At 41.1% G+C, this 24,068-nt stretch overlaps 1 protein-coding gene across 2 annotated transcripts in view; it reads left to right on the top strand.

Moving 5' to 3' along the window:
• Nucleotides 1–15,784, top strand: part of GRID2 (glutamate ionotropic receptor delta type subunit 2) — a 724,654-nt gene extending 708,870 nt beyond the window's left edge. For both annotated transcript variants that reach the window (XM_068270973.1, XM_068270982.1), the window contains exon 14: nt 15,227–15,784. In XM_068270973.1, coding sequence (XP_068127074.1) covers nt 15,227–15,649 — 423 coding nt within the window. In that variant the 3' untranslated portion in view covers nt 15,650–15,784. The remainder of the gene's footprint in view (nt 1–15,226) is intronic.
• Nucleotides 15,785–24,068: the final 8,284 nt, after the last annotated feature.

Here is a 24,068-nt window from a genome sequence, read left to right as displayed (position 1 = left end):
CCCTGTATTGATTAATCACATTGTAATGCAAAGAAGAAATAGATAGGGAGTAATCCAGCAAGGCTTCGATGCTACTTGAAATAACATTTTAAACTCAAGTAGACAAACATTCCATCCAACAGGAATTAAAAGGCCCCAGGTGTTGCAATCAGATTGCAATGCTTAAACCAAACAAACATGTGACTGCTCAGGGAATATCCAAATACAAATTGCCTTTATTGGTATCAAAAATTGGGGGAACAATACAAAAAGTGGGCCCACATGCCCTAAAAACAATTAAAACACCTGTGGAGCACTCCCAAGCATAAATGCACCTCACTCAGACCTTACCCACATAAACACTAGTACCGGTACCAAAATACTCTGGGTTTTCTTCAGAGTGCTGGGGAGGTATAGAGGGATGTAAATGCATGGGCTCACTGCTTGACTTGCTGATTAAAGCAGGTAGACAAGTGTATATGTAGAGTACTAGTGGCCAGGCAAGCGATTAATCCAGCCTATAGACACAACAGCACTGGTGTTCTCACCATTCCGGTGTGCATGTCCCGTCAGGGCTTCTGATTATCCAGGTAGCCATGCGCTGCTTATTGCCCACCACTGCACCGCTCAGCCCGCACACAGGATTCCAGCGGGGAGTAGTAGCTATGCAGGGCTACTCAGATCGCAATGCAACATAACTGAAAAGTCACGCCATGCGTTACGGTGACCATATGGTGAGGCATACAGTACAATGAAAGTATGCCTCACTGCCACTGTCAATGCATGTGTTACCCAGTTAACACTGCATGCTTTACATTACTATGTTGGAACCAGCTAAACCACGATGCATTGCACTCAATGTAGTAGACCATAGGAATATTGGTAGCAGGAAAAAAGGGAGAAGGACGAGGGTGGACGAAAAGGGCGCTGCCATAGACTTTATTTCGTTTATATGTATAGATATTATCATTTCTATGTGTAAAAGGGTGTTTCTGCTGAGGGAGTGATTAGGGTTAAAGTGAACCGAGCACCTTTTTTAGCACCCAGGACATTTCTATAACACATGAAAAATGCATGCCAACAATCTGTTTCATTATTAAAATAAACTTTCATTTTACCTTGTATTTTACATTCAAAGTAGTTTTATTAGCCTGTTTCAGCAGGCCTGCCCGACCGTCCCCGGCCACAGAGATTTCAGCTTTCAGGAAGCTAATTGTTTTATTGAGCTAATTAACAAGAAGTAAACAATACCTTTTCATCAACAAAGGGGGTGGGTAATTAGGACTGTTTCTTCAAAGCCATTGGGCCTGATTCACAAAGCGGTGCAAACTTTTTCGAGGACTTTTGTGCGCGCAAAGTGCCGCGATTCACGCGAATCGCGGCACTTTGCGCACGGAAAAGTCCGCGAAAAAGTTTGCACCGCTTTGTGAATCAGGCCCATTGTGTGTGTCAATGTGTCAAGATAGAATTTCTGACTTCTGTAAATAAGGAATGTGAGAAGGGGAGGGGAAACATGGCAGCTTCTATGCCAGGAGAAATTCCAGTGAAAGAGAATGTGCTCAGTTCCCTTTAAGCAACACCAGGGGGAGTGGTTAGGGTTAGGTACCACCCGGCTGGAGGTTAGTTTTAGACAACACCAGGGGGGTGGTTAGGGTTAGGCACCACCAAGGGGGTGGTTAGGGTTAGGCACCACCAGGGGGTAATTAGGGTTAGGCACCACCAGGGGGGTAATTAGGGTTAGGTGTCACCAGGGGAGTGGTTAGTTTTAGGCACCACCAAGGGAGGGTTCTGTGTGAGAGTAGGGCTGGGTTAAGCTGCATTGTTGAATTACATAACGATTTTTAGCGTTAATATCTTTTCATTGTTATTTCCCGTCTGTAATTACAACGTTATTTATCGTTAACCAAGTCTGACAACGATGTTTATTGTTATTAGATTTCATTATTCATCTGCGCCATTTTGTTATTTTGTTTTTTCACTGCGCCCTTTTTTCGTGCGTGCGGAATATCAGTGATATTGTTCATCATGATGCAATGGACTCAATGTGGAAGGGCCCTTTTCCCCAATAAATGCTTATCCCAGTTTCTAGTATTAGCTTTTTTTTACATCATACTTCATGCATTTTTGATAGTTTGTAGCATCCTTACCATCCCACATCTTTCCTTCATTTTCTCTCACACTAATGAAGGATAGTTAGATGTAGGTATAGCAGTAGCTGATTTCTGAGCACAGTATTAAGTTTATAGTCTTCCACCACATCTCTGGGTAGCAATCCATGTTTCAGATATGGTCCTGAATGTGGCCATGTTACTGCAAAAAATAAATCTATAAATCAATAGATCGACGATTTACTGGCATGATTCCTTGTCCTAGCTCTGAAAGCGATATGAAAAGCGATATGAAATAAAAAAAAAGTGCCAAGGAAATGTAAAACCCGGACATAATATTAAATAAAAACATGTTTTCCTACTTTTTATATTCCATACGGTTATCATATTTGCATTTGTGCATAAGTATTATTATTCATTTATAAGTTATAGCTTCCCAAAAGTACAGTTTTTTGCTTTATGAGCTGACTTTGCATTTTATTAATAACTGCTATTATTCATTCATTCATTCAGACAGTCTGAGAAAGGAAGGAGCGCTCTAAGTGTGTTACCAAAGCTTGAACTCTATTGCGCATTGAAAGTGAATACTCACAAGATGATAAAATTGAATTCGCTTGTCAGCCACCCGCTATGCCCCTCTGCGGCAAAGCTGCATGCGCTGTGGCCAGCAGCGCAGTGTCTGGTCCTTCCAGGAGGCTCGTCTCATTCATTCAGACAGACATGGCTTGACTCTCTCTCTGTGTCCGGGACACACAGTCAGGCCTGGTGCACACCAAAAAGCAGATCCGCAAAATGCTAGCAGATTTTGAAACGCTTTTTTTTATTTTTCTATGGCGTTTTGCTAGCGGTTTGCGGATTGCTGCTGCGGTTTTCAGTATAGTAGATTTCATATATTGTTACAGTAAAGCTGTTACTGAACAGCTTCTGTAACAAAAACGCCTGCAAAACCGCTCTGAAGTGCCGTTTTTCAGAGCGGTTTGTGTTTTTCCTATACTTAACATTGAGGCAGAAACGCATCCGAGGAGACCTTAGGCAAGTCTTCCTAACACTTCTACTGCCTATAGAGTGTGCCCTAGTGGCTGCAGCTCTGGTGCTTTGAGTCCGCCAGGAGAAAAGCATGATATAAATGTTATTTGTCTTGTCTAATTTTTCTCTTGGATTGAGCAGAAATGGTACATGCTAGGCTAGCTTTAGTTAGTAGTGTTGGTGGTATAGCGGTTAAGGTACTTGCCTACCACACAGTGAGACCTGGGTTCAATTCCCAGCCACGGTATGTAAGCTGGCTTTTGAAATACTATAATTACCTGGCAGATGAGACCCTCCTCCCTCCGGGAGGAGGGAATAGGTAGGAGGGCAGGAGGGAGGGAGTAATATACAAGTGCCTAATTAAACTCTCCCTAGCAGAGTGTGTGTAGCAGCTGTCCTTTAACTAATTAGTGTAGGCAGACGAATGAGTAAAATGACACAAGGACCTTGCTTTTTATAAGGGGGGTGGGGCTCCAGGTGTGAGTGCAGTCTGATTGGCAACAATATGCCTGCTGACTGTGATGTAGAAGAGGGTCAAAGTTCTGCTCCATAGAGCATTATGGGGCGAATTGAACTTCCGCAAAAGTTTGCCTTTGCACGGTGAACACGAACCACCGAGGTTTGCCTGGAACCGTTTGCCGGCGAACCGTTCGCTACATCTCTAATGATTAGCAACACAAGGCAAGAGAGACTTTGTTACTCATTTTCAACACCTGGACCCATATACAATTAATTTTTTCTCCTGTGTTTTCTCCTGGGAGATACATTTTCATCTTCTATTTAAAATAACTTTCCAGTGCTTTTCAACTGAAAAAATGCCCCAAAAAAGTAGGTGAAAAAGTACTGACAAAATTATTTTGAGTATGTTCTTGCTTTCTGGGGGCTTAAAGGGCATTTTATTGACAAATTTAAAAATATCACCTAGGAGAAAACCCAGGAGAAAAAGTTAATTGCATTTGCATATGGGCCATAGGCTGATCTATTGACAGGCTGTAAACTTTGACACTCCTATCTACAAATAGAGTTGGGCCGAACGGTTCCCCTGCGAACGGTTCTATGCGAACTTCCGTGGTTCGCGTTCGCGTCCCGCAGGCGAACTTTTGCGGAAGTTCGGTTCGCCCCATAATGCACCATGAGGGTCAACTTTGACCCTCTACATCACAGTCAGCAGGCCCAGTGTAGCCAATTAGGCTACACTAGCCCCTGGAGCCACTCCCCCCCTACTAAAAGGCAGGCAGCGGCGACCATTACGGTCACTCGTGTGCCTGCATTAGTGAGAGTAGGGCGAGCTGCTGCACATTCTCTCATAGGGAAAGATTAGTTAGGCTTAGCTTGTCCCTGGCTGCATACCTGTTCTGTGAACCCACCACTGCATACCTGTACTGTGAACCCACCACTGCATACCTGTTCAGTGAACCCACCACTGCATACCTGTTCTGTGAACCCACCACTGCATACCTGTACTGTGAACCCACCACTGCATACCTGTTCTGTGAACCCACCACTGCATACCTGTACTGTGAACCCACCACTGCATACCTGTTCAGTGAACCTGCCACTGCATACCTGTACTGTTCAGTGAACCCGCCACTGTATACCTGTTCTGTTCAGTGAACCCGCCACTGTATACCTGTTCTGTTCAGTGAACCCGCCACTGCATACCTGTTCTGTTCAGTGAACCCGCCACTGTATACCTGTTCTGTTCAGTGAACCCGCCACTGCATACCTGTTCTGTTCAGTGAACCCGCCACTGCATACCTGTTCTGTTCAGTGAACAGTTTGGTGTGTCAGTGTGAAGCAGTACCTTAATTACACTACCTGATTGATGTATACACATGCAAGATGTTTTAAAGCACTTTAGGCCTGTCATTTAGCATTCAATATGATTTCTGCCCTTAAAACGCTGCTTTGCGTCAAATCCAGATTTTTCCCCGGAGACTTTTGGCGTGTATCCCACTCCGCCATGCCCCCCTCCAGGTGTTAGACCCCTTGAAACATCTTTTCCATCACTTTTGTGGCCAGCAAAAAAAATTTTTTTTTCAAAGTTCGCATCCCCATTGAAGTCTATTGCGGTTCGCGAACTTTAACGCGAACCGAACCTTCCGCGGAAGTTCGCGAACCCGGTTCGCGAACCTAAAATCGGAGGTTCGGCCCAACTCTATCTACAAATGAGTTAGAGATCACCAGACCCAAACTACATAGACAATATGCTCCTCTAAGAGCAATCTGCAAGCTATATTTTTGAACTCTAACAGATCAGTAGCATGTCCTTAGAAATTTTGTAATATTATAGGCTAATGTAATACAGGAAATTCACAGTATATCAGAATAAGACACTGAAAAAGAAATCATGCAACATTATCAGTATTATCTTTTGAGGGCCCGTTTCCACTAGAGCGAATCTGCATGCTTTTCCTGCAGGCAGATTCGCATAGACAATACAAAGTGAATGGGCCCATTTCCACTTGTCAGGATTTCTGAGCGTTTTTCTGTGCAGAAAAAATCTGCACGACAGAGCCATCAGAATTCGCATAGCGCATACCGCTATGCGATTCGCATACAATGAATTTCATAGGAAATTCACATTCTGTTTTGGTATGCGAATTTTCATGCAAATTTGCATACAATTTCACATAGAAATAATGGAAAAACACACAGGCACGGTCATGGTTAAATTCGCATACATAGTCATCCATGCGAAATCATATGCGAATTCGCATGAAAATTCCCATACAACCTCATGCGAAATTCGCATCCACATGCAAATTTTTTCCACGACGATTCCTACCGCACAAGTGGAAATGGGCCCTTAAGGTAGTATGTTTATTTCATCAAATTTTTGCATTCAAAAACATAGATACCGCAGATTACTTTGATTTTTGATATTTTTAAAAAAAATGGCATTGATACATTTCAGACATAAATTAGCAACTATTCATGGTTATGGTGGGAATGTTTATACATGTTTATGTTAATGAGATTCATCAGACAATTTTTAAACACACATCTAAAATACATCTGTAGTTTACATAAGTCTGCAGCTCAGGATTTCAAACATTCATCATTATTAGAAGGCTTGTCATCTGTTTAAAAAATATGCACTGAGAAGTATATGTTTTTACACATCAGTAAGTAGTACATTACAAACATTCTGTTTTAAAATACTATGGTATGTGTGTTTTTGAGTGAACACATACTCCTTCCACCTACTTTTTTACATTTTTTCCATGATTTCAATTGCATGAAAATAAAGCATGGGGCACTATGTAATTGTAACAGATAAAGTAATAACTGCACATGGCACATAGCATGGTACAACAAAAATATAATTTGCAGATAACAGTATATGGGCTTGATTCACTAAAGGGTGCTAAGTGTTAGCATGCTAGTGAAAAACCTCTAAGCACGTGCAAAGTGCCTTTGCACGCGCTAACATGCGCACAAAAGTTTGTGCGTATATTATTGTCGCACCGTCTGCATTCAAAATAGCTTGATAAGCGTACTTTGCACACGGATGGTGCAACGTTTTGTGTGCACAGGTGTGACGTTTCAGGCGCACCAAATAGCGTGCGATTAGTAACAACTTTGCCCGTGCAAACTACTTAGCACCCTAGTTTGCATGTGCAAAGCTTTTAGGTGTGCTAACTATGTTAGCACCCTTTAGTGACTCAAGCCCTATAAGTGCTAAAGATGAAAAAAAAAGATAAATAGAAGGTCAATGACCTGTAATCTAAAACAATGATTAGGCGCTAGTATACTTTAGGGAACCCACTGCAAATCCCCATAGACAGTTTCTGCTGTGCAGTGTGTGCACAAAATAGAATGAATTTCTGCTGTCAGCTTGTTGAAACCCCCACAACCTTATACCCCTGTGTAGATAAGAATCTCCTGTAATGTATTGTGCACTTATCAGTTTATACTCACTGTGTAGGAGCCACCGAACTCCTGGGTCCCACGGCCATCTTAATACTTCTGCGCATATCCTTTCTCCCTCCTCATTGGAGGGATTGTTAGCTGGGGCGTGCCAGGTTTTGTCAGGAAAAACAAGAAAAAGTGTACTCACGCCACCTAGTGGCTGTGAAAGAAAAAATGTTACCCCAGAACTAAAGTACAGACTAACCAGCAAGCTCATGGTGACCCAGAACTCATTGGAGTGTGTAAGGGACTACAATGGTCCTAAAAGCCCCCTTACTAAAATGCTATGGAAAACAAAAGTTTGCTTTCTTGTAACAGAAAGAATTTGCAATAATTCAGTTTGGAGTGAGCTCTGAGATGTCTCTCAGTGCATCACTGCTGAATATTTCGGAGCTCAGTACAACCTGAATTATTGCGAATTCTTTCCATTTTAAGAAAGCAAACTTTTGTTTTCCAGAACTAAAGTACAGAATTGTACTAAGGAAATAAGTAATAAATTAAAAAATTAATCAAAATCAATTAATTATTTAATTCATAATATTATAGTATTAAAAAATCACAAAAGAAATTAATAAAAAATGAATTATTAAATTATTATTAATAATAATAATGTAAAAAAATTACCTGCTTTTATTGAGTCACTGTTCCCTTGCTTGCTCGCTTTGCTTGCTGGGCAGTGGGCTCAGTACTCACTTGCTCAGACAACTTTTTATTCTAACTCTATGTCCACTTGGATAGAGGAGATTGCGCACCACCACTAATCTGGCAACCCAATTTTCCATATAGACACACTGAGTGGGATTGCATCTCCTAATTGGTCTCATACTTAAAGGTCTACAACTGATAATATATATTTTTTATGTTCCTCTGAGGAAGCATCTTTTTCGTTGTTGAAACACGTTTTAGGCCATTTTGGGAAATTCTGCTTTCAAACCGGAATGTTATTCTACATCTTGTCCAAAAAATTAAGACTATACATGAATAAAGTGATTCCCTTTTTAAACAATAATTTTGCTGGCTCCTATAAACCTGAGTTTCCAGCCCGGAGCCCACCGAGCGAAGTGAGCAGCTGAGGGTCCTGGTGTACAATCTTCACTATCCAAGGGGACATAGAGTTAGAAAAGTTGTGTGAAGTTGAGTGACGTGAGGACTGATCCCACAGCTCAGTGAGTGAAGCAAGCAGGCAAGGGGACAGCAATTCCACTGATGCAGATAATATCACATAAAAAAAAAAAAGAAAATAAATAATAATAATTGCAAAGAAAAATAATGAATTTTCTATACTTTATTATTTTGTTTTGTAATTATTTTTACTAAATGATTAATAATTAAATAATACATTTATTATATCAATTATTTTATCAATTATATCAATTTATTTTATAACATATTACTTACTTTCTTACAAAAGTTTCACAGCCACTAGGTGGCGTGAGTACACTTTTTTCCCTTACAAAACCTAGCACGCCCCCAAATAACAATCCCTAAAATGAGGAGGAGAAAGTACGTGCACACACTAAGATGGCCGCTGGACCTGGGAGTGCAGTCATTTGGCAGCTCCTACACAGTGAGTTTAAACCTTTTCTCAGGGATTACTATACAGTCTGTTATTGGAGATTCTTAGCTACACAGGGATGTAAGGTTTGTGGGGATTTAAATGTGCTGACAGTGGAAATCCATTCTGTTTTGTGCTCAGCAGAAATTGTCTATAAGGATTTGCAGTGGTCCCTTTAAGTATAATAGCTCCAAGGGTTTTGCAGGAACTGCTAAATAATTCCTCCAACTGCTACAAGTTACTGTAAATATATTTCAGTACTTATTGCTTAGGCAACTATGAGCCTCAGTCAGCTAAGCCATTATTTCTGTATATTCTATGTACACATAGCTTTGAGAACACAATGTCCATTATCAGTAAATATGCAATTAAGCTTGTAAACTTTTATTTCCTGTGGAATCATTGCTTATGCACTGAGGATACAAATATTCAAAAGTAGTTCTCAAATCTTAGGCAGAGGTCTTGGGATTATTATGAACATTGACCGATGTGTCATGTTTCAGAATTGTAAATATAATGCGTAGTGGTACTACACAGAGAAATAGACCTACGGCAAATATACCATGGGGTACACAGAAAGCATTAGTAAAGTCTTATGAGTGCTTTAAGGTTTTGTAATATTTTGTTTAATCTCTAGGACATTCCTTGAATCATTTGTGTACAAATAAGATGATGCTGGGTACTATACATACATGATGGCTGTTACTTTTTAAAGGTAACCTGAAGCAAGAGGCAGGGCCGGATTTGTGGAAAGGCCTCCAAGGCACAGGACTAGGGCGCCAGATTTAGCCAAAATACATGGGGCGGGTGACGCTATACCAGTCACCCGCCGCCATAACTGTCAGCTACTTACTGTGCAAGTCTGCAGCCGCCCGCCCCGCTTTGCTCTGTTACTGTGTAAACAGCTAGCGAGGGGCGGCTGCGGCTACTACAAGTACCGATGTTGTGGTGCAAAGAGGGAGAGAGAGCCTGCAGCAGCCATAGAGCAGACTCTCTATCCCGAGTCCCACACACAGTCCAGCGGCTTGCAGCGGGCGCATCACTCACCCGGCTGGCCGCTTTGTCATTTAAGTGACGTCAGCCTGGCTGAGCCCACTCAGCCCAGCCAGAAGTGTGCAGTGGATGGGAGGTCTCCCGCTGCCGCTGGGGCTGCTGGATGAGCCGCCCGCTGTCACTTGCAGATGATTGGCGCCCTTCTCCACCCGACTTCCGGTCAATGGTGTGGAGAAGCCGGGAAAACACGTGGCTGATGCAGCGCCACACATCAGTAGAGAGATCTCGCCGCGCTGCATGAACGTGAGAAACCCCAGAGTGCAGGCAATGGTGAGATCTCTTGCACCTGGAGAAGAACCAGACTACGGGAGGAGAGAAGGAGGCCGGACTATAAACAAAGATGCACGAGGTCTGGTAAGCAGCATCACCCTGCATCTACTAATCCCTAGTCCACCAGCATCACGCAATCTGTCCCCCGATCAGCAGCAGCCGCCTGTGTGAAATTCCTCTCCCCCTTCCCAGTGTAAGTGACACTTCCCTCCTCCTCACGCAGCAGCCTCCCAGTGTGATCCCAGGGGATCAACCGACCCAACAGCATCCAGTATGTCCCTTCTCCCCCACTAAGTATGTCCCTCCATCCTCACCCCCCACAAAGCAGCACCCAGTTTGTGCCCCTCCCCATTTTGCCTTCCACCTGTACCCAGTATGCCCCTCTCCCTTCCCCCATTAGCACCAAGTATGTCTCTCTCTCTCCCACACATAAAGCAGCATGCAGTTTGTGTGCTCCCCACAGAGCAGCACCCAGTATCTCTCTCTCACACCACCCAATAGCTCCAAGTATGTTCCTCTCAGTCTCTCTCCCCTCCACAAAGCAGCTGCCATTATGCCTCCAACCAGCACCCAGTATGTGTGCACACACTACACATACACTACGCACGCACGCACGCACGCACGCACACACACACACACACACACGCGTCCATCCTTGCATCCCACCAGCATCCAGTATGTCTGTCCCTGCCTCCCACCAGCATCCAGTATGTCTGTCCCTGCCTCCCACCAGCATCCAGTATGTCTGTCCCTGCCTCCCACCAGCATCCAGTGTGTCTGTCCCTGCCTCCCACCAGCATCCAGTGTGTCTGTCCCTGCCTCCCACCAGCATCCAGTGTGTCTGTCCCTGCCTCCCACCAGCATCCAGTGTGTCTGTCCCTGCCTCCCACCAGCATCCAGTATGTCTGTCCCTGCCTCCCACCAGCATCCAGTATGTCTGTCCCTGCCTCCCACCAGCATCCAGTGTGTCTGTCCCTGCCTCCCACCAGCATCCAGTGTGTCTGTCCCTGCCTCCCACCAGCATCCAGTGTGTCTGTCCCTGCCTCCCACCAGCATCCAGTGTGTCTGTCCCTGCCTCCCACCAGCATCCAGTATGTCTGTCCCTGCCTCCCACCAGCATCCAGTATGTCTGTCCCTGCCTCCCACCAGCATCCAGTATGTCTGTCCCTGCCTCCCACCAGCATCCAGTATGTCTGTCCCTGCCTCCCACCAGCATCCAGTATGTCTGTCCCTGCCTCCCACCAGCATCCAGTGTGTCTGTCCCTGCCTCCCACCAGCATCCAGTATCTCTGTTCCTGCCTCCCACCAGCATCCAGTATGTCTGTCCCTGCCTCCCACCAGCATCCAGTGTGTCTGTCCCTGCCTCCCACCAGCATCCAGTATCTCTGTCCCTGCCTCCCACCAGCATCCAGTATGTCTGTCCCTGCCTCTCACCAGCATCCAGTATCTCTGTCCCTGCCTCCCACCAGCATCCAGTATGTCTGTCCCTGCCTCCCACCAGCATCCAGTATGTCTGTCCCTGCCTCCCACCAGCATCCAGTATGTCTGTCCCTGCCTCCCACCAGCATCCAGTATGTCTGTCCCTGCCTCCCACCAGCATCCAGTATGTCTGTCCCTGCCTCCCACCAGCATCCAGTATGTCTGTCCCTGCCTCCCACCAGCATCCAGTATGTCTGTCCCTGCCTCCCACCAGCATCCAGTATGTCTGTCCCTGCCTCCCACCAGCATCCAGTATGTCTGTCCCTGCCTCCCACCAGCATCCAGTATGTCTGTCCCTGCCTCCCACCAGCATCCAGTATGTCTGTCCCTGCCTCCCACCAGCATCCAGTATGTTATACTCTCCCCCACCCAGCAGCACTCAGCATGTGATAATTCCTGCCTCTCTAAGTAGCACCTTATATGTGACCCTACCTTCTAATACCAGTAGGAATGACCAATGAATGCTTATAATTCCAAGCTGATGCAAATGGATGCTGCTTGGAAATGGACCATTCAACTCCTGCAGCTGCTTTGATCATTTTTTAAGATGCAAAAGTCTGCATATTTGCATCAGCTCACAATTATCTGCATCACATTGGCCATATATAATAACCAGTAGCACCCTTTGCATCCCAACTCAATCTCTTCCCCAACAGGGAGCGTGGTTGTTCAGGGGCGGTAGGTGACAGTAGGCCTTGGGTGGTGAACATTACAAATCCGGCCCTGGCAAGAGGTATATGAAGACTGCCATATTTGTTTCCCTTTAAACAATACCAGTTACCCGGCAGCCTATTCCAATACCATTCTGCATAAGTAGTGTCTGAATCACACATCTGAAACTAGCATTCAGCTAATCTTTTCATATTTTGTCAGAACCATCTGATCTGCATGCTTGTTTAGGGCCTGTGACTCAGGATCAACAGGACTGCCGGGTAACTGGTATTGTTTAAAATACAAAAAAATGGCAGCTTCCATATCCCTCCCACTTTAGGTTCCCTTTAACTATTGCTCTATGTATATCTATTGCCCTATTAATGAGCTGGAATTTGGAAAACATAATGATCATTGCAATCAAATGGATTTAGTATCTATTATTTATACCCTGGAAAATAAGTGCCACAGTTACATTTACACCTGTTTAGGGAGGGGAGTGAATAGGTGAATATTTGTCTTTTTTCACAGTGAATGCTTTGTTTAACGCAATACAGAATGTGTGCTGGGAACAATGCTGTTCCTTCTAAAAATGACATATCATTGCAAATGTATAAAGGCAGCTGATCCAATATTACATTAATACCCACTCAGAAATACCAATCATATTTTAAAATAAGCAACTGGTAAATTACCGTAGGTTGTGAGATGAGTATGAAAGGGTTGCAAAAGTAATAAAAAGTAGTATGATTAAAATGTAATTTGTCTCCTTTTAACTTTGATAAAAGACATGCTAGACTAGTTATTAACCTCCTTGCCGGTTATCCCGAGCTCAGCTCGGGGTAACCTGCCGAGGAGGATTCCTCAGGCCCTGCTGGGCCGATTTGCTTAATTTTTTTTTATATCCGCAGCTAGCACTTTGCTAGCTGCGTGTCACTTACGATTGCCGCCGCTCCGCGCCGATCCGCCGCTACCCGCCGCATCAGAGGGTGTTCCCCCCCGAGACCCGTGCGCTGCCTGGCCAATCAGTGCCAGGCAGCGCTGAGGGGTAGATCGGGACTCCCTCTGACGTCACGACGTAGGTGACGTCATCGCGCCCATCGCCATGGCGACGGGGGAAGCCCTCATGGAAATCCCGTTCAGAACGGGATTTCCGGATGGGCATATGCGCCGGCGGCGCATACGGGGGGACGTCGCGGGGAGGGGGGAAGCATGTAGCTAGCGCTAGGCTAGCTACATGCTAAAAAAAAAATGCAAAAAAACACCCTCCCTGCCGTGCGCAGCAAATAATTAGAATGGCAGGGAGGTTAAATGTGATCTAAGGACATAAATTCTCAATAGGAAAACAGGCCCATAAACTCCTGACAACTCTCATTCACGTTTTATTCTCCATTCTCCTCTGATTCTACCAGCTCTGGGTTTTCTTACCAACCTAAGCTCTCACTCCTTATTTTAGCTGTATTCTTATTTTTGTGTCTCATGTGACAGATGGAATGGTACAATTACATCTTCAATGGGATGAAGACTAAGAAACATTAAGGATAAAACTCTTTCTAAAAGCACTCTCTGAGATATTTTTATTTTTCTAAAATGTTGATTTAAAATGTTTGATTTAAAAAAAGAATCTAAATAAATGTTGATTGAAATAAATCATAGAAACACCCCAAAAAAAACTTAAATATATTAAACTGTTTTACCTACAGAAAATACATAAAAGTGTGATGTGGATATTTTAAAAAATGTAGAAATATGTAAATTAGAAAAAATAGTTTATGCACATTCCTAGCTAGAGATACATACATTTTAAATATCATCTAAAAACACCAAGCCAATGAAAACATTTTACTAATACATTGAAGTTCTAAGGAATAAAGATGGCTTAAATTCATTATGTCACATGTTAAGCTAAATAAATATTGTAGTTACCATGTTTCAGATCAATCAACTTCAGGGCCGTGCTATTGGAAATCTACGTCATGTTTGTGGATGGTTATTTCTACAATAAAGTAGATTTTCATAGCAGTGGCCCCACAGGGACAGCTACTATAAAAATCAATGCTGTGTCATAAACTAATTGCTACAAATACATGTAGATTTCCAATAGCAAAGCCCCAAAGTGGTTAAAAGCTAACAATTCGAATACTTCAACATGCTATGTTCATTTAATTGGTGATATATTTTATTAAATTTCATTTTATCTTATTATGTGTATATTTCACCCACTGTTTGAGGTTTCTGTAGAGTGCTATTCCTATCTTATTATAAATTACGCATCCTAATTGTGTATTATATAAAGATACATAAAACAGATCTTCAATTTATTAGATCCTCTATTCGAATCACTTTTAGCTGGTTGGTGTTATTGAGTTGATCTTGAAAAAGGGTTACTTTCTCGCAGTGGCGTAGCTAAGGAGCTGTGGGCCCCGATGCAAGTTTTACAATGGGGCCCCCCAGGCACTCTATACATAACAATTGATACGGCGCACCAAAACCTGACAATGGCAACTACAGTGTCAGAGGTGCAAGAAGGGGATGGGGAAGAGCTTGTTAATGTTTACCACTACTCAATGTATATATAGAAGTGATTATTATGAGCACAGGACCAATAGAGAGCTAATACTGTAGTTGAGGGAGGGCCCTTCGGGGCCCCTCTGGCCCAAGGGCCCCGATGCGGTCGCTACCGCTGCACCCCCTATTGCTACGCCCCTGCTTTCTCGTAGACATGATCTCACTTTACCAAATGTCAGCTTCTGGCTCATGTTGCTACCAAGTGATCAAAGCTTACTTAATTACACTAGATGCTTAGAGAGTTTATGCTGTCTCAGGCTTCAAATAGCTTGAACAAAAATATGTTAAAGCTGTACACTGAAATTTAGTGAAGTGTGCCTGTTTTTTACATAGGCATTGTATGTTAATGTTTAATCTATATGATGTACAGTAAGTGCATTTACAATGTTTACAACATTGTTTACAATGTTAAGTATAATGAGGTTTGTCAGATGTAAGGACCAATGGATGCATTAAAAAAAAGTCTGTAGGTGACAGAAACCATTTTTTTCTAAGAAGACGTGTTTATGTAAGCCCCAAATATAAAAGCAGTTGAATTGTAATGTCTGGCTAGGACCAGAAATGTATGTTTAAAGGTTCCTACTGAATACTGTGCATTTCCCTCTCTTTTTCTTTCCACCAGGATGACAAAGAAATTGACCTGGAACATCTCCACCGACGTGTAAACAGCCTGTGCACTGATGATGAAAGCCCTCATAAACAGTTTTCTTCATCGTCAGTGGATCTAGCACCACTAGACATTGACACATTGCCAACGCGGCAAACTCTGGAGCAAATAAGTGATTTCAGGAACACTCATATAACTACTACAACCTTTATACCAGAGCAGATACAGACACTTAGCCGCACCTTGTCCACTAAAGCTGCTTCTGGGTTCTCATTTGGCAATGTGCCAGAGCACCGAACTGGTCCTTTCAGGCACAGGGCACCGAATGGTGGATTTTTCCGAAGTCCAATTAAAACTATGTCATCTATTCCATACCAGCCAACTCCCACTCTAGGGCTCAATCTTGGCAATGACCCTGACCGAGGCACGTCTATATGAGCCTTAGGGAGTTCACTCATCATTGTTTCGTTCTGGGACTCTCTTTGCCAGGAGCATCTGTAAAATGATGGACTAACATGGATGTATTTTTTTATATCCAGATTATTAATAACAATTTTTGAATCCTCACTTTATTCTTCCTCAATCCTTTGTCTGTAAATGTGTTTAGAACTTCTAAATTCACTTCATCGGCTCACTTATTGTTACTATGTTTTCTTCTCAGCTTCTTATGAAATTGGGGAGAACTAGTAAATGCGTTATGATTCTCCCTTTGGTTTGACAGATACATCTGCAATAATTCAAATTCTTTGCATCTTTATTCGGATTCTCCTATATACTCTGCTGCTGATGCGTCCTGTAACTGTGGACCAAAGGCTAAACCCTGCAGTATGGAAATGAATCTTATTCAGGCCGCAAGATAAAAGAATGCAATTTTGTAGGACTACAACAAGCCATTACTATGCCAGTAAATAATTCATTTAAACATATTCTGCACTGTAACAGTGCATTTGTAAATTAATCAGTTTTAATTAGGTTTTCTTTTCTAATGTACAGCATATTTTTGGTACAATGCTCTATCATGTCAGTATACTTGTATGTATGTATGTATGTATGCCTGAGGGTGTATGCATACATGTTTATATGTCGTGGATTATGTAAAATCTGGGTAATTTAGATTCTACTTGGATAACATGAAATGAAATTATTTTGTAGAATATTTTAATATGAATTAACTGAAAAAGAATTGTCTAGATACATTTGGGTATAGAGAGTAAGGGCAAAGTCTGGTTTTAGTTTTGGGATGCGGAGAATCATAAATGTAGTATACAGTTTAGCATTTAAATGGCTTAACGAGAAAAAGCAGGCAGTAAATGAAAACACAGTGAATGTTTATGAAGAATTATTTATCTGCTTAAGTTGCCAACCAATCATAGTTCAGCGGGAATAAGAATTGCATGTCCACCTAAATAGGCAACAAAGTGGGTCAGAGGGAAGCTACAGAGAAGAGAGCAGAGGATGGAAGAAGAGTCAGAAGTGTGATAACATCAAACAGGAGCTTGGTGAATGCACTGCAATGGAAGGAGCTTTGAAAACCCGATTCACACTTTTCAACATTTTGGGAAGCCCCACCACCTTGTGCTTACACAACTAAAGTTTGTATACAGCTATGTTGACATTATAAGTGAAGCTGCAGAGCAAGTAAAAATTAGAAACCCTGTAATATGCTACCAACAAAGTCCAAAATTAATAGTCAGGACGCTATAAAGTATAAAGTAAATCTCCGTAGAGTGCTAAACATTGTAAAAGCAGTGAAGCAATGCAAGTGCATGAGAGACAAACCTTTCATGCCTCGTGTGTGTTATTGTCTCTCTACACATCTCAGCACACTATATACACCTGCAAAACGTGTATTTTTTTTTAAACAACTCAACATACTTCAAACAAAAACCTCATCTGACATCTTGTATTATTTTAAATCTGAGTAAATTTAATATGTAAAAAATAAGAGCCCCCTGTTTTTATAAAAGATTCATGAATTACTGTAGTGAGCTTTCAGTGTAGTGAGAACTCATGGAGAAGCATGTGATTTTTTTGATCAGCTGATAGATTTGCAAAGCTCTGATTTGCTTCATTAGCACATGATCATGACTAGCAAATCATAGACTTACATATCTACTATCACCTGACCAAACTGATCACAGGCTTCTCCATGAGTTCTCCTAGATATGACCATCACTATCCTTAATTCTCGTAACATGATGTGAATATTCATCTCTAAAAATGATAAGCAATGAGAACACTAACAAAGCAGGCATGGCTTCTTCAAAAGGAGACATATAAGTTTAGGACTGTTGTATTCGGAAATGAATAAGTCATGATGCTAGGCAAGAACCTTGCATGAAAAGTCCATGTAACTCCATGTAACAGGTATCAGGAATTAAAGAGGAATGTCAGTGAAAATAATGTAATAAAAAAAGTGATTCATTTTTACAATAATTATGTATAAATGATTTAGTCAGTGTTTGCCCATTGTAAAATCTTTTAAATCCCCGATTTACATTCTGAATTTTTTTTACATGGTGACATGTTTGCTGTTGGCAGGTGATGTAGCTGCTGCATGCTTTTTTGGCAGTTGGAAACAGCTGTAAACAGCTATTTCCCACGATGCAACAAGGTTCACAGACAGGAAACTGCCTGGAGTAGTACCATGGTCCTCAGAGTTTCTTGTAGGAGGGGTTTCACCACAATATCAGTCTGTTTGTGAAAAGGAATAGATTTCTCATGTAAAAGGGGGTATCAGCTACTGATTGGGATAAAGTTCAATTCTTGGTCAGAGTTTCTCTTTAAAGGGGAACTGAAGAGAGAGGTATATGGAGGCTGTCATGTTTATTTCCTTTTAAGCAATACCAGTTGCCTGGGAGCCCTGCTGATCCTCTGCCTCTAATACTATTAGCCATAACCCCTGAACAAGCATGCAGCAGATCAGGTGTTTCAGTGGTTCAGACTTATAAGTCTGATCTGACAAGACTAGCTGCATGCTTGTTTCTGGTTTTAATCAGATACTACTGCAGAGAAATAGACCAGCAGGGCTGCTAGGCAACTGGTATTGATTAAAAGGAAATAAACATGACAGCCTCCATATACCTCTCTCTTCAGTTCCCCTTTACGTTCTTGCATTTTATACTGATGATCTCCACAGCACTCACAGAGATTTCCAACTGTTGACTTCTTAACAGAATCCCTTTGTGGCATGATTTACTAATGTTCCTTCAGTCTTGTGAAGCACACATTATGTACCCAGAAAGGCAATAGTGGGGATTCACTGAGTGGAGAACACTTGAGAAAATAAGAGAAACCTTAACTTGATTAAAAAAAAAAGTTTGCTATAAGGCACAAGTTTCCAAGCCTTGCTTGTGCAATATCAGACCACAGTCTGAATGATTGAAAGCTTAATAATTTAGTTGTGTGATTACAGTCCAGTGCATGCACCCACATTGGGCACTTTATTTTAATAAATCTAGGCTGTCATTGAGTTATTAGAATGTTGCCATGGGTGCTTGTATGTGACCGTTACAGCACAGAAACTATGACCTTACAGCAATTCAAATCATTTTCTGATATGATACAGGTCAGGAGCGCAAACCTTTACCACCTCATTGCAAGCAATTTCAAATAATGTTTTATGTTCTCCAGTCTCAGAAAATCAGCACCAAAAAATACATTCACATTTTTGCCCATGCTTTTTTTAACCAGCATGTCTGGCTACTGACAAAAAGTAAGTGAGAAGAGAGAAACCAACCTCCAAAACAAGAAAACTGAATAATTAAATGCCCGCCCTTCTCAGTCCATGGTGCTCTGCAGATATACTTGGGTTAATAGCCAATGTGAGATTGTAGTGTAGCCCCTTCTCATGACAATGTATTCAGATGATCTACATAACGCATAATATGTAATCATGGTCATTACATACACTTAGCATGTATGTGTGCAGAAGATGTGTATGTAAACAAAATATTATAATCCATTCAGCAAAGCTTTAGCATACAGTAGAAATAAAATAAATATTATATAAGCAGAAGTGTATATCTCATAAAATTCTTATAAAAAAGTAATTTTATACCATTGGTTATTTTTATAACATGCTAAAAAATAAATAAATAGTGTAATGTATTAACCCTTTAGTATGTCAGGTCTAAAGTAATGCTTGCTGCAGGGATATTTCCATTGAAATAGCTGAGTGCTCAACTGTATTAAAATGTCTACTATTAAAGCAGGTGCATCGAATATAAGAAGACACAATAAATGAAATATAAAAGCGGGAATATAAAAAGACACAATGGGCTCTATTCCCAAAGCTTTGCATACATGACTTACTGTATTTATCACCTAATTAATAAAAATAACCTTTCAGCACATTTACAAGCAAAATTATCACTTAAAGTAAGTTGTTCCTGAATAACTTCATTTCAGTATTACTTTTCTTACCTTAATTATATTATATTTTGCTCTTTGGAAGCTTGAAAATGTAACATAGATAATAAGGTGAAAACAGATGAGAATAGGTGAAAAAGCTTTGTAAATTGTGCCCAATGAACTGATCTAACAGTACTGGGTGGCTTTTGGTGGGGGGATATTACATGAAATTCAATAGATTAAAAAAATTGCAATAGTTATTGCACGTTTATTAAATTTGACAGTTGTCGGAATACAAGGAGCTTATAACAAGTACAGCTGAAAGAAATGGTTGTGTGTGTGTTTTGTGTGTGTTACCCATCCAATTAGGAGACATATACTTTGATGTGGAGGTACAAAAGCCTTACAGAACATATAATGTGTGTGCGCGTGTGTGTTTATGTTTATTTTTACTGCAATTATTTCTAACCTGGCTTTAACAGAGCAGCCTTAAGTAGGTATAGCATATAAGGTTGTGAGATTTTTTTTTTTTTAATAATCAGAGGATTACTGAGTTTTGAAACTTGATATATGAAAATGAATGAGAAACCTAAACAGTTTAATGTTTAAAAATGATAAATGTGTGTTCTAAGCTGCTAAAAATGATTTATGGTCAGTTCCCTTGAGTTATTCAAAACATTAACACAGTTCCTCTTATGAATTCAGCTCAGTGCTCTAAGTTTGGTAATGTAGTATTTGATCCAGGGTTATATTGGTTTTTAGCATAGGGGGAATAAAACTTGCTATTTTTTACTGAAGTAGCCGCTATCTTCCTACTGATATTTTGTATCTGGCTGCATAAAGATATAATAAAGAAGTTAAAAGTTAATATAAAGAAAGAAATACACAACTATGATATAAGCACTACTGGCCCCTGATTGCCTTTTTTGCAATATATCTCTTAATCAGAGTGATAACACACAGAAATCTAATAATTATTAGGGTCATAGGTCATGAAGGAATGTCTATTTTTCATGTATTTATTATATTTCATGCAAACACTCTATTTTTTACCCAAGTAAATATGACAATGTGTAAATACTCAATATGCACTCTGAGCAGGTGGAATTTTAAACAATACAGAATGAAAAGTCTGTCTATTAACACAGCATTGCAGTCAGAAGCAGACACCTAATTCCAGGAGGAGGACCTGTCCTTAACAGTGGGAGATTCACCAGAAAATGACTTGCAGAAATACCCAATTTGACTGGCAATTCCATCACAGAGTTTAAATATCTATCTGGGTTTCAATGCAGGAAGTAAGGCAGAAATCAAGTAAAATTCATTATAGGTCACCAGAATGATTATCCATCTCATATCTGTGGTTGTCTGTTCTTACGTTAGTGTATGTTCACACACATGTGCATGTGCAGAACCAACACACCTAGCACTGAAGACAGATTAGACTTGCAGGGATATCTCCCATCTCTTCTCCATTTTAATTTCATTTAAACCTGAAACCACACTGATTTATGCACAGGGCACAAGCAAGTAATGCATTTTGTTCTCATCAAGACTGCAAATTTTCAGATTTACTGACATCATAAAGATTTTTTTTGTGTAAGAACCATTACTAATGAAAGCAAAATTCCCATTGTGTTTATGCCCTTGAAAGGGGCATTTCTAAATGTACTCAATCTAAGTCTGGCACCAGTATTTTTCTTTCCTGCCAATAAGCAAAATAAATGTTAATCGAGAACTAATAAAAATGTAAATTCTTCCATGGTAAACAATACAGCTGATGGCGGGCATTTTTTGTGCTTCACCTAAATTCATTTTTTACAGCTTTTAGAACTGTGTCAGTATTCACATTCTAAGTGAAGCAATTAAAAACAGCACTGAGGTTTCGGCGCAGTCAGCACCACCATATTTCCCCAATGTCCACAGCGACCTTGAGGGGGAATAATAATTAACGCCACTGGGACTTTTGCAGCAGCAGGGTGAGCCTTTTATCGACTTTACCCTGGGCCGAAATTTCCCGGCGGCTTAATTATATGTACGCATTCAAACCTGCTAACATATTGTCAGAAAATCATTAAAGGCAACACCTTAAAGAGGATATTTACTGAAAGATAGTAGTAGGGAGAAAAAAACATTGCAAAGTAAGTGAGAAGTGAAAAAAAAAAAGATATATCGAGTAATTATTAAAAGCTGTCATGTAATTTGTTCATGTTGTTTGATCCACTGTGACCCACTGTGAAGTCATCATCTTTACTACTGACAGGCAAAAACAAAACAAAAAATAGACCGCACAAACTGCCATTATCTATAAACACACAGACTAACAATGTGATTGGCTAACAGAGGGAAATACTGCATGCTTGGCATCTTTCCCACAATGCAACTAGGTTCACAGGCAAGAAACTGTCAGGGCCATGACCATGACATCACACTGTGAGAGGAGTTTCACCACAATACCACCCATACAGATGCCCTTGATGATCTATTTGAGAAAAGGTAAACATTTCTCGTGGGTAAGGAGGGATCGGCTACTGATTGGGATGAAGTTCAATCCTGGGATTAAGTTCCTCTTTAAAGCTTTTGCTGAAAGTTCCCATTTAATATTGTTCTGATTTTATCACTGATGTTCCAAATTACAAAGTAGACTGGATAGCTAAATACTAAAGATTAACTCTAGGCAATTCATTTGAGTTCCTCAGGGTACTATTAATAAAGCTGCAATTTACATCTATTGAAGAAAACTGTAGCCATCTCAAGACTGCCTTACCTAAGGTTGGGCATTACTTCCAATGGATTTGCAGGCTTTGACGGGATTTCCCCTCTAAGAGGCACATCTGCTAACAGTTTAATTCAAGTAACTAATTATGAAAAGAAGATGGAGGTAGAGATATAATATGGGTACGTTTTTAAGGCTTTTTTTAATAGGTGTAAATTACAAACATACTTACAGGGCTCCAAGGAGAACAACTGAATTCCCAAAGCATGTTTTTAAATACATATGCAATTCAGCATCACAGCTTGAAATTTAAAAAGCCACATAACAAAATGTTTATAAGGCCACCAGACCAAGGCAAAAAGTCACAGGGGGAGGAACACAAAAAGAAAAAAAGAAAAGTGTAATGAACAGATTAAGTATGACCTGGGCTTTCTCTGCTCCAGGGACCTATGTCAGTTGCTATGACTATTTGTACACACCAGATAAACGATATTAACTTTAAATACTGAATATGCGGAGACAGAAAGGAGAAAAAAGCGCACACTGTGATACTAGTAGGTGAGGGCTCTAGGCCCTATAGGAAAGGTCTCACCTGGTTGTTGAGGCTAGAGAACCCTATATAGGTTTGCCAGCTGTCACACTTGTGTCCCTCTTATGCCGGGGACCTGGCTGGCACGGATATCCTCCCGATCTCGGATAGTGATCCAGTCGGCATTCCAAAGTGGTTATTTGGAAAACACTGCGGTGGGCATGTAAATGTTTTTCTGCGCTCGGCCGGTATGAGCCTAATTCCCCGCAACTTTATTGCGACGGGTTTCCCAGGGGAGTACCCCTACCCCTGCTTTATCAAGCTTAATAAAGCAGGGGTGCTCCCCTGGGAAACACGTCGCAATAAAGTGTTTAAGCACAGCCTTTGCATATCTTTGCGGCTAACACCGCTTTGCTTTGCTAGCTGTTTTTATCTCCTACTACACTCATAGCCGGGGAATCAGGCTCGTACCGGCGGAGCGCAGAAAAACATTTATGCGCGTACCACAACGTGTTCCAAATAACCACCGTGGAATGCAAGCCAGGTCCCCGGCATAAGAGGAACACAAGCGTGACAGCTGGCAAACCTATATAGGTTTCTCCAGCCTCGACAACCAGGTGAAACCTTTCCTATAGGGCCTAGACCCCTTACCTACTATTATCACAGTGTGCGCTTTTTCTCTTTGCTGTCTCCAAATCCAGCACTGTTCTATACAAGCAGCAGCACCTGTGATACAAGGGGACCCGCAGATCACTCTCTGATGGTAAACTTTACTACCAGAATCCACAGATCTAAATGCTGAATGTGGCATCTATCGTTTACCATATCAGTATAGAAGGAGTACTGAACTTCACATTTTTACATTTCTGGAAATGATGGACAGTATACATAGTTCAATATACATAGTAATCAATAAATTACACTCAGAACAGTGTTCTGTGGTAAATGCTTATCCACAGGTTTTTGCCATTTTAAAACATTCCACTGATGTCTTATGACCATTCAAGTTCCACCAAATTGCATGAAAACACTTTTTCAGGGATTATCAATGTATATGTGATAGCTGTGAAAGCGCTTAAAACAAAGACAAATATTTTTTTTGAGGAATTATAATGGTTTCACTTAGAACATTGCTATTATATTAATACAGTATAATGGACGAATAGAAAAAAAAATGTGTTTGTATATATACTGTATATTACACAGATTTCCCTTTGCATATAGTTGAAATTGTTAAGCCCTTTGAATGTTTGAATGTG

Source organism: Hyperolius riggenbachi, chromosome 1 (genome assembly GCF_040937935.1).
Source record: "Hyperolius riggenbachi isolate aHypRig1 chromosome 1, aHypRig1.pri, whole genome shotgun sequence".
Taxonomy (NCBI): Eukaryota; Metazoa; Chordata; class Amphibia; order Anura; family Hyperoliidae; genus Hyperolius; species Hyperolius riggenbachi.
Note: the sequence above shows the minus strand (reverse complement) of the source record. Positions and strands in the feature narration are given on the sequence as shown.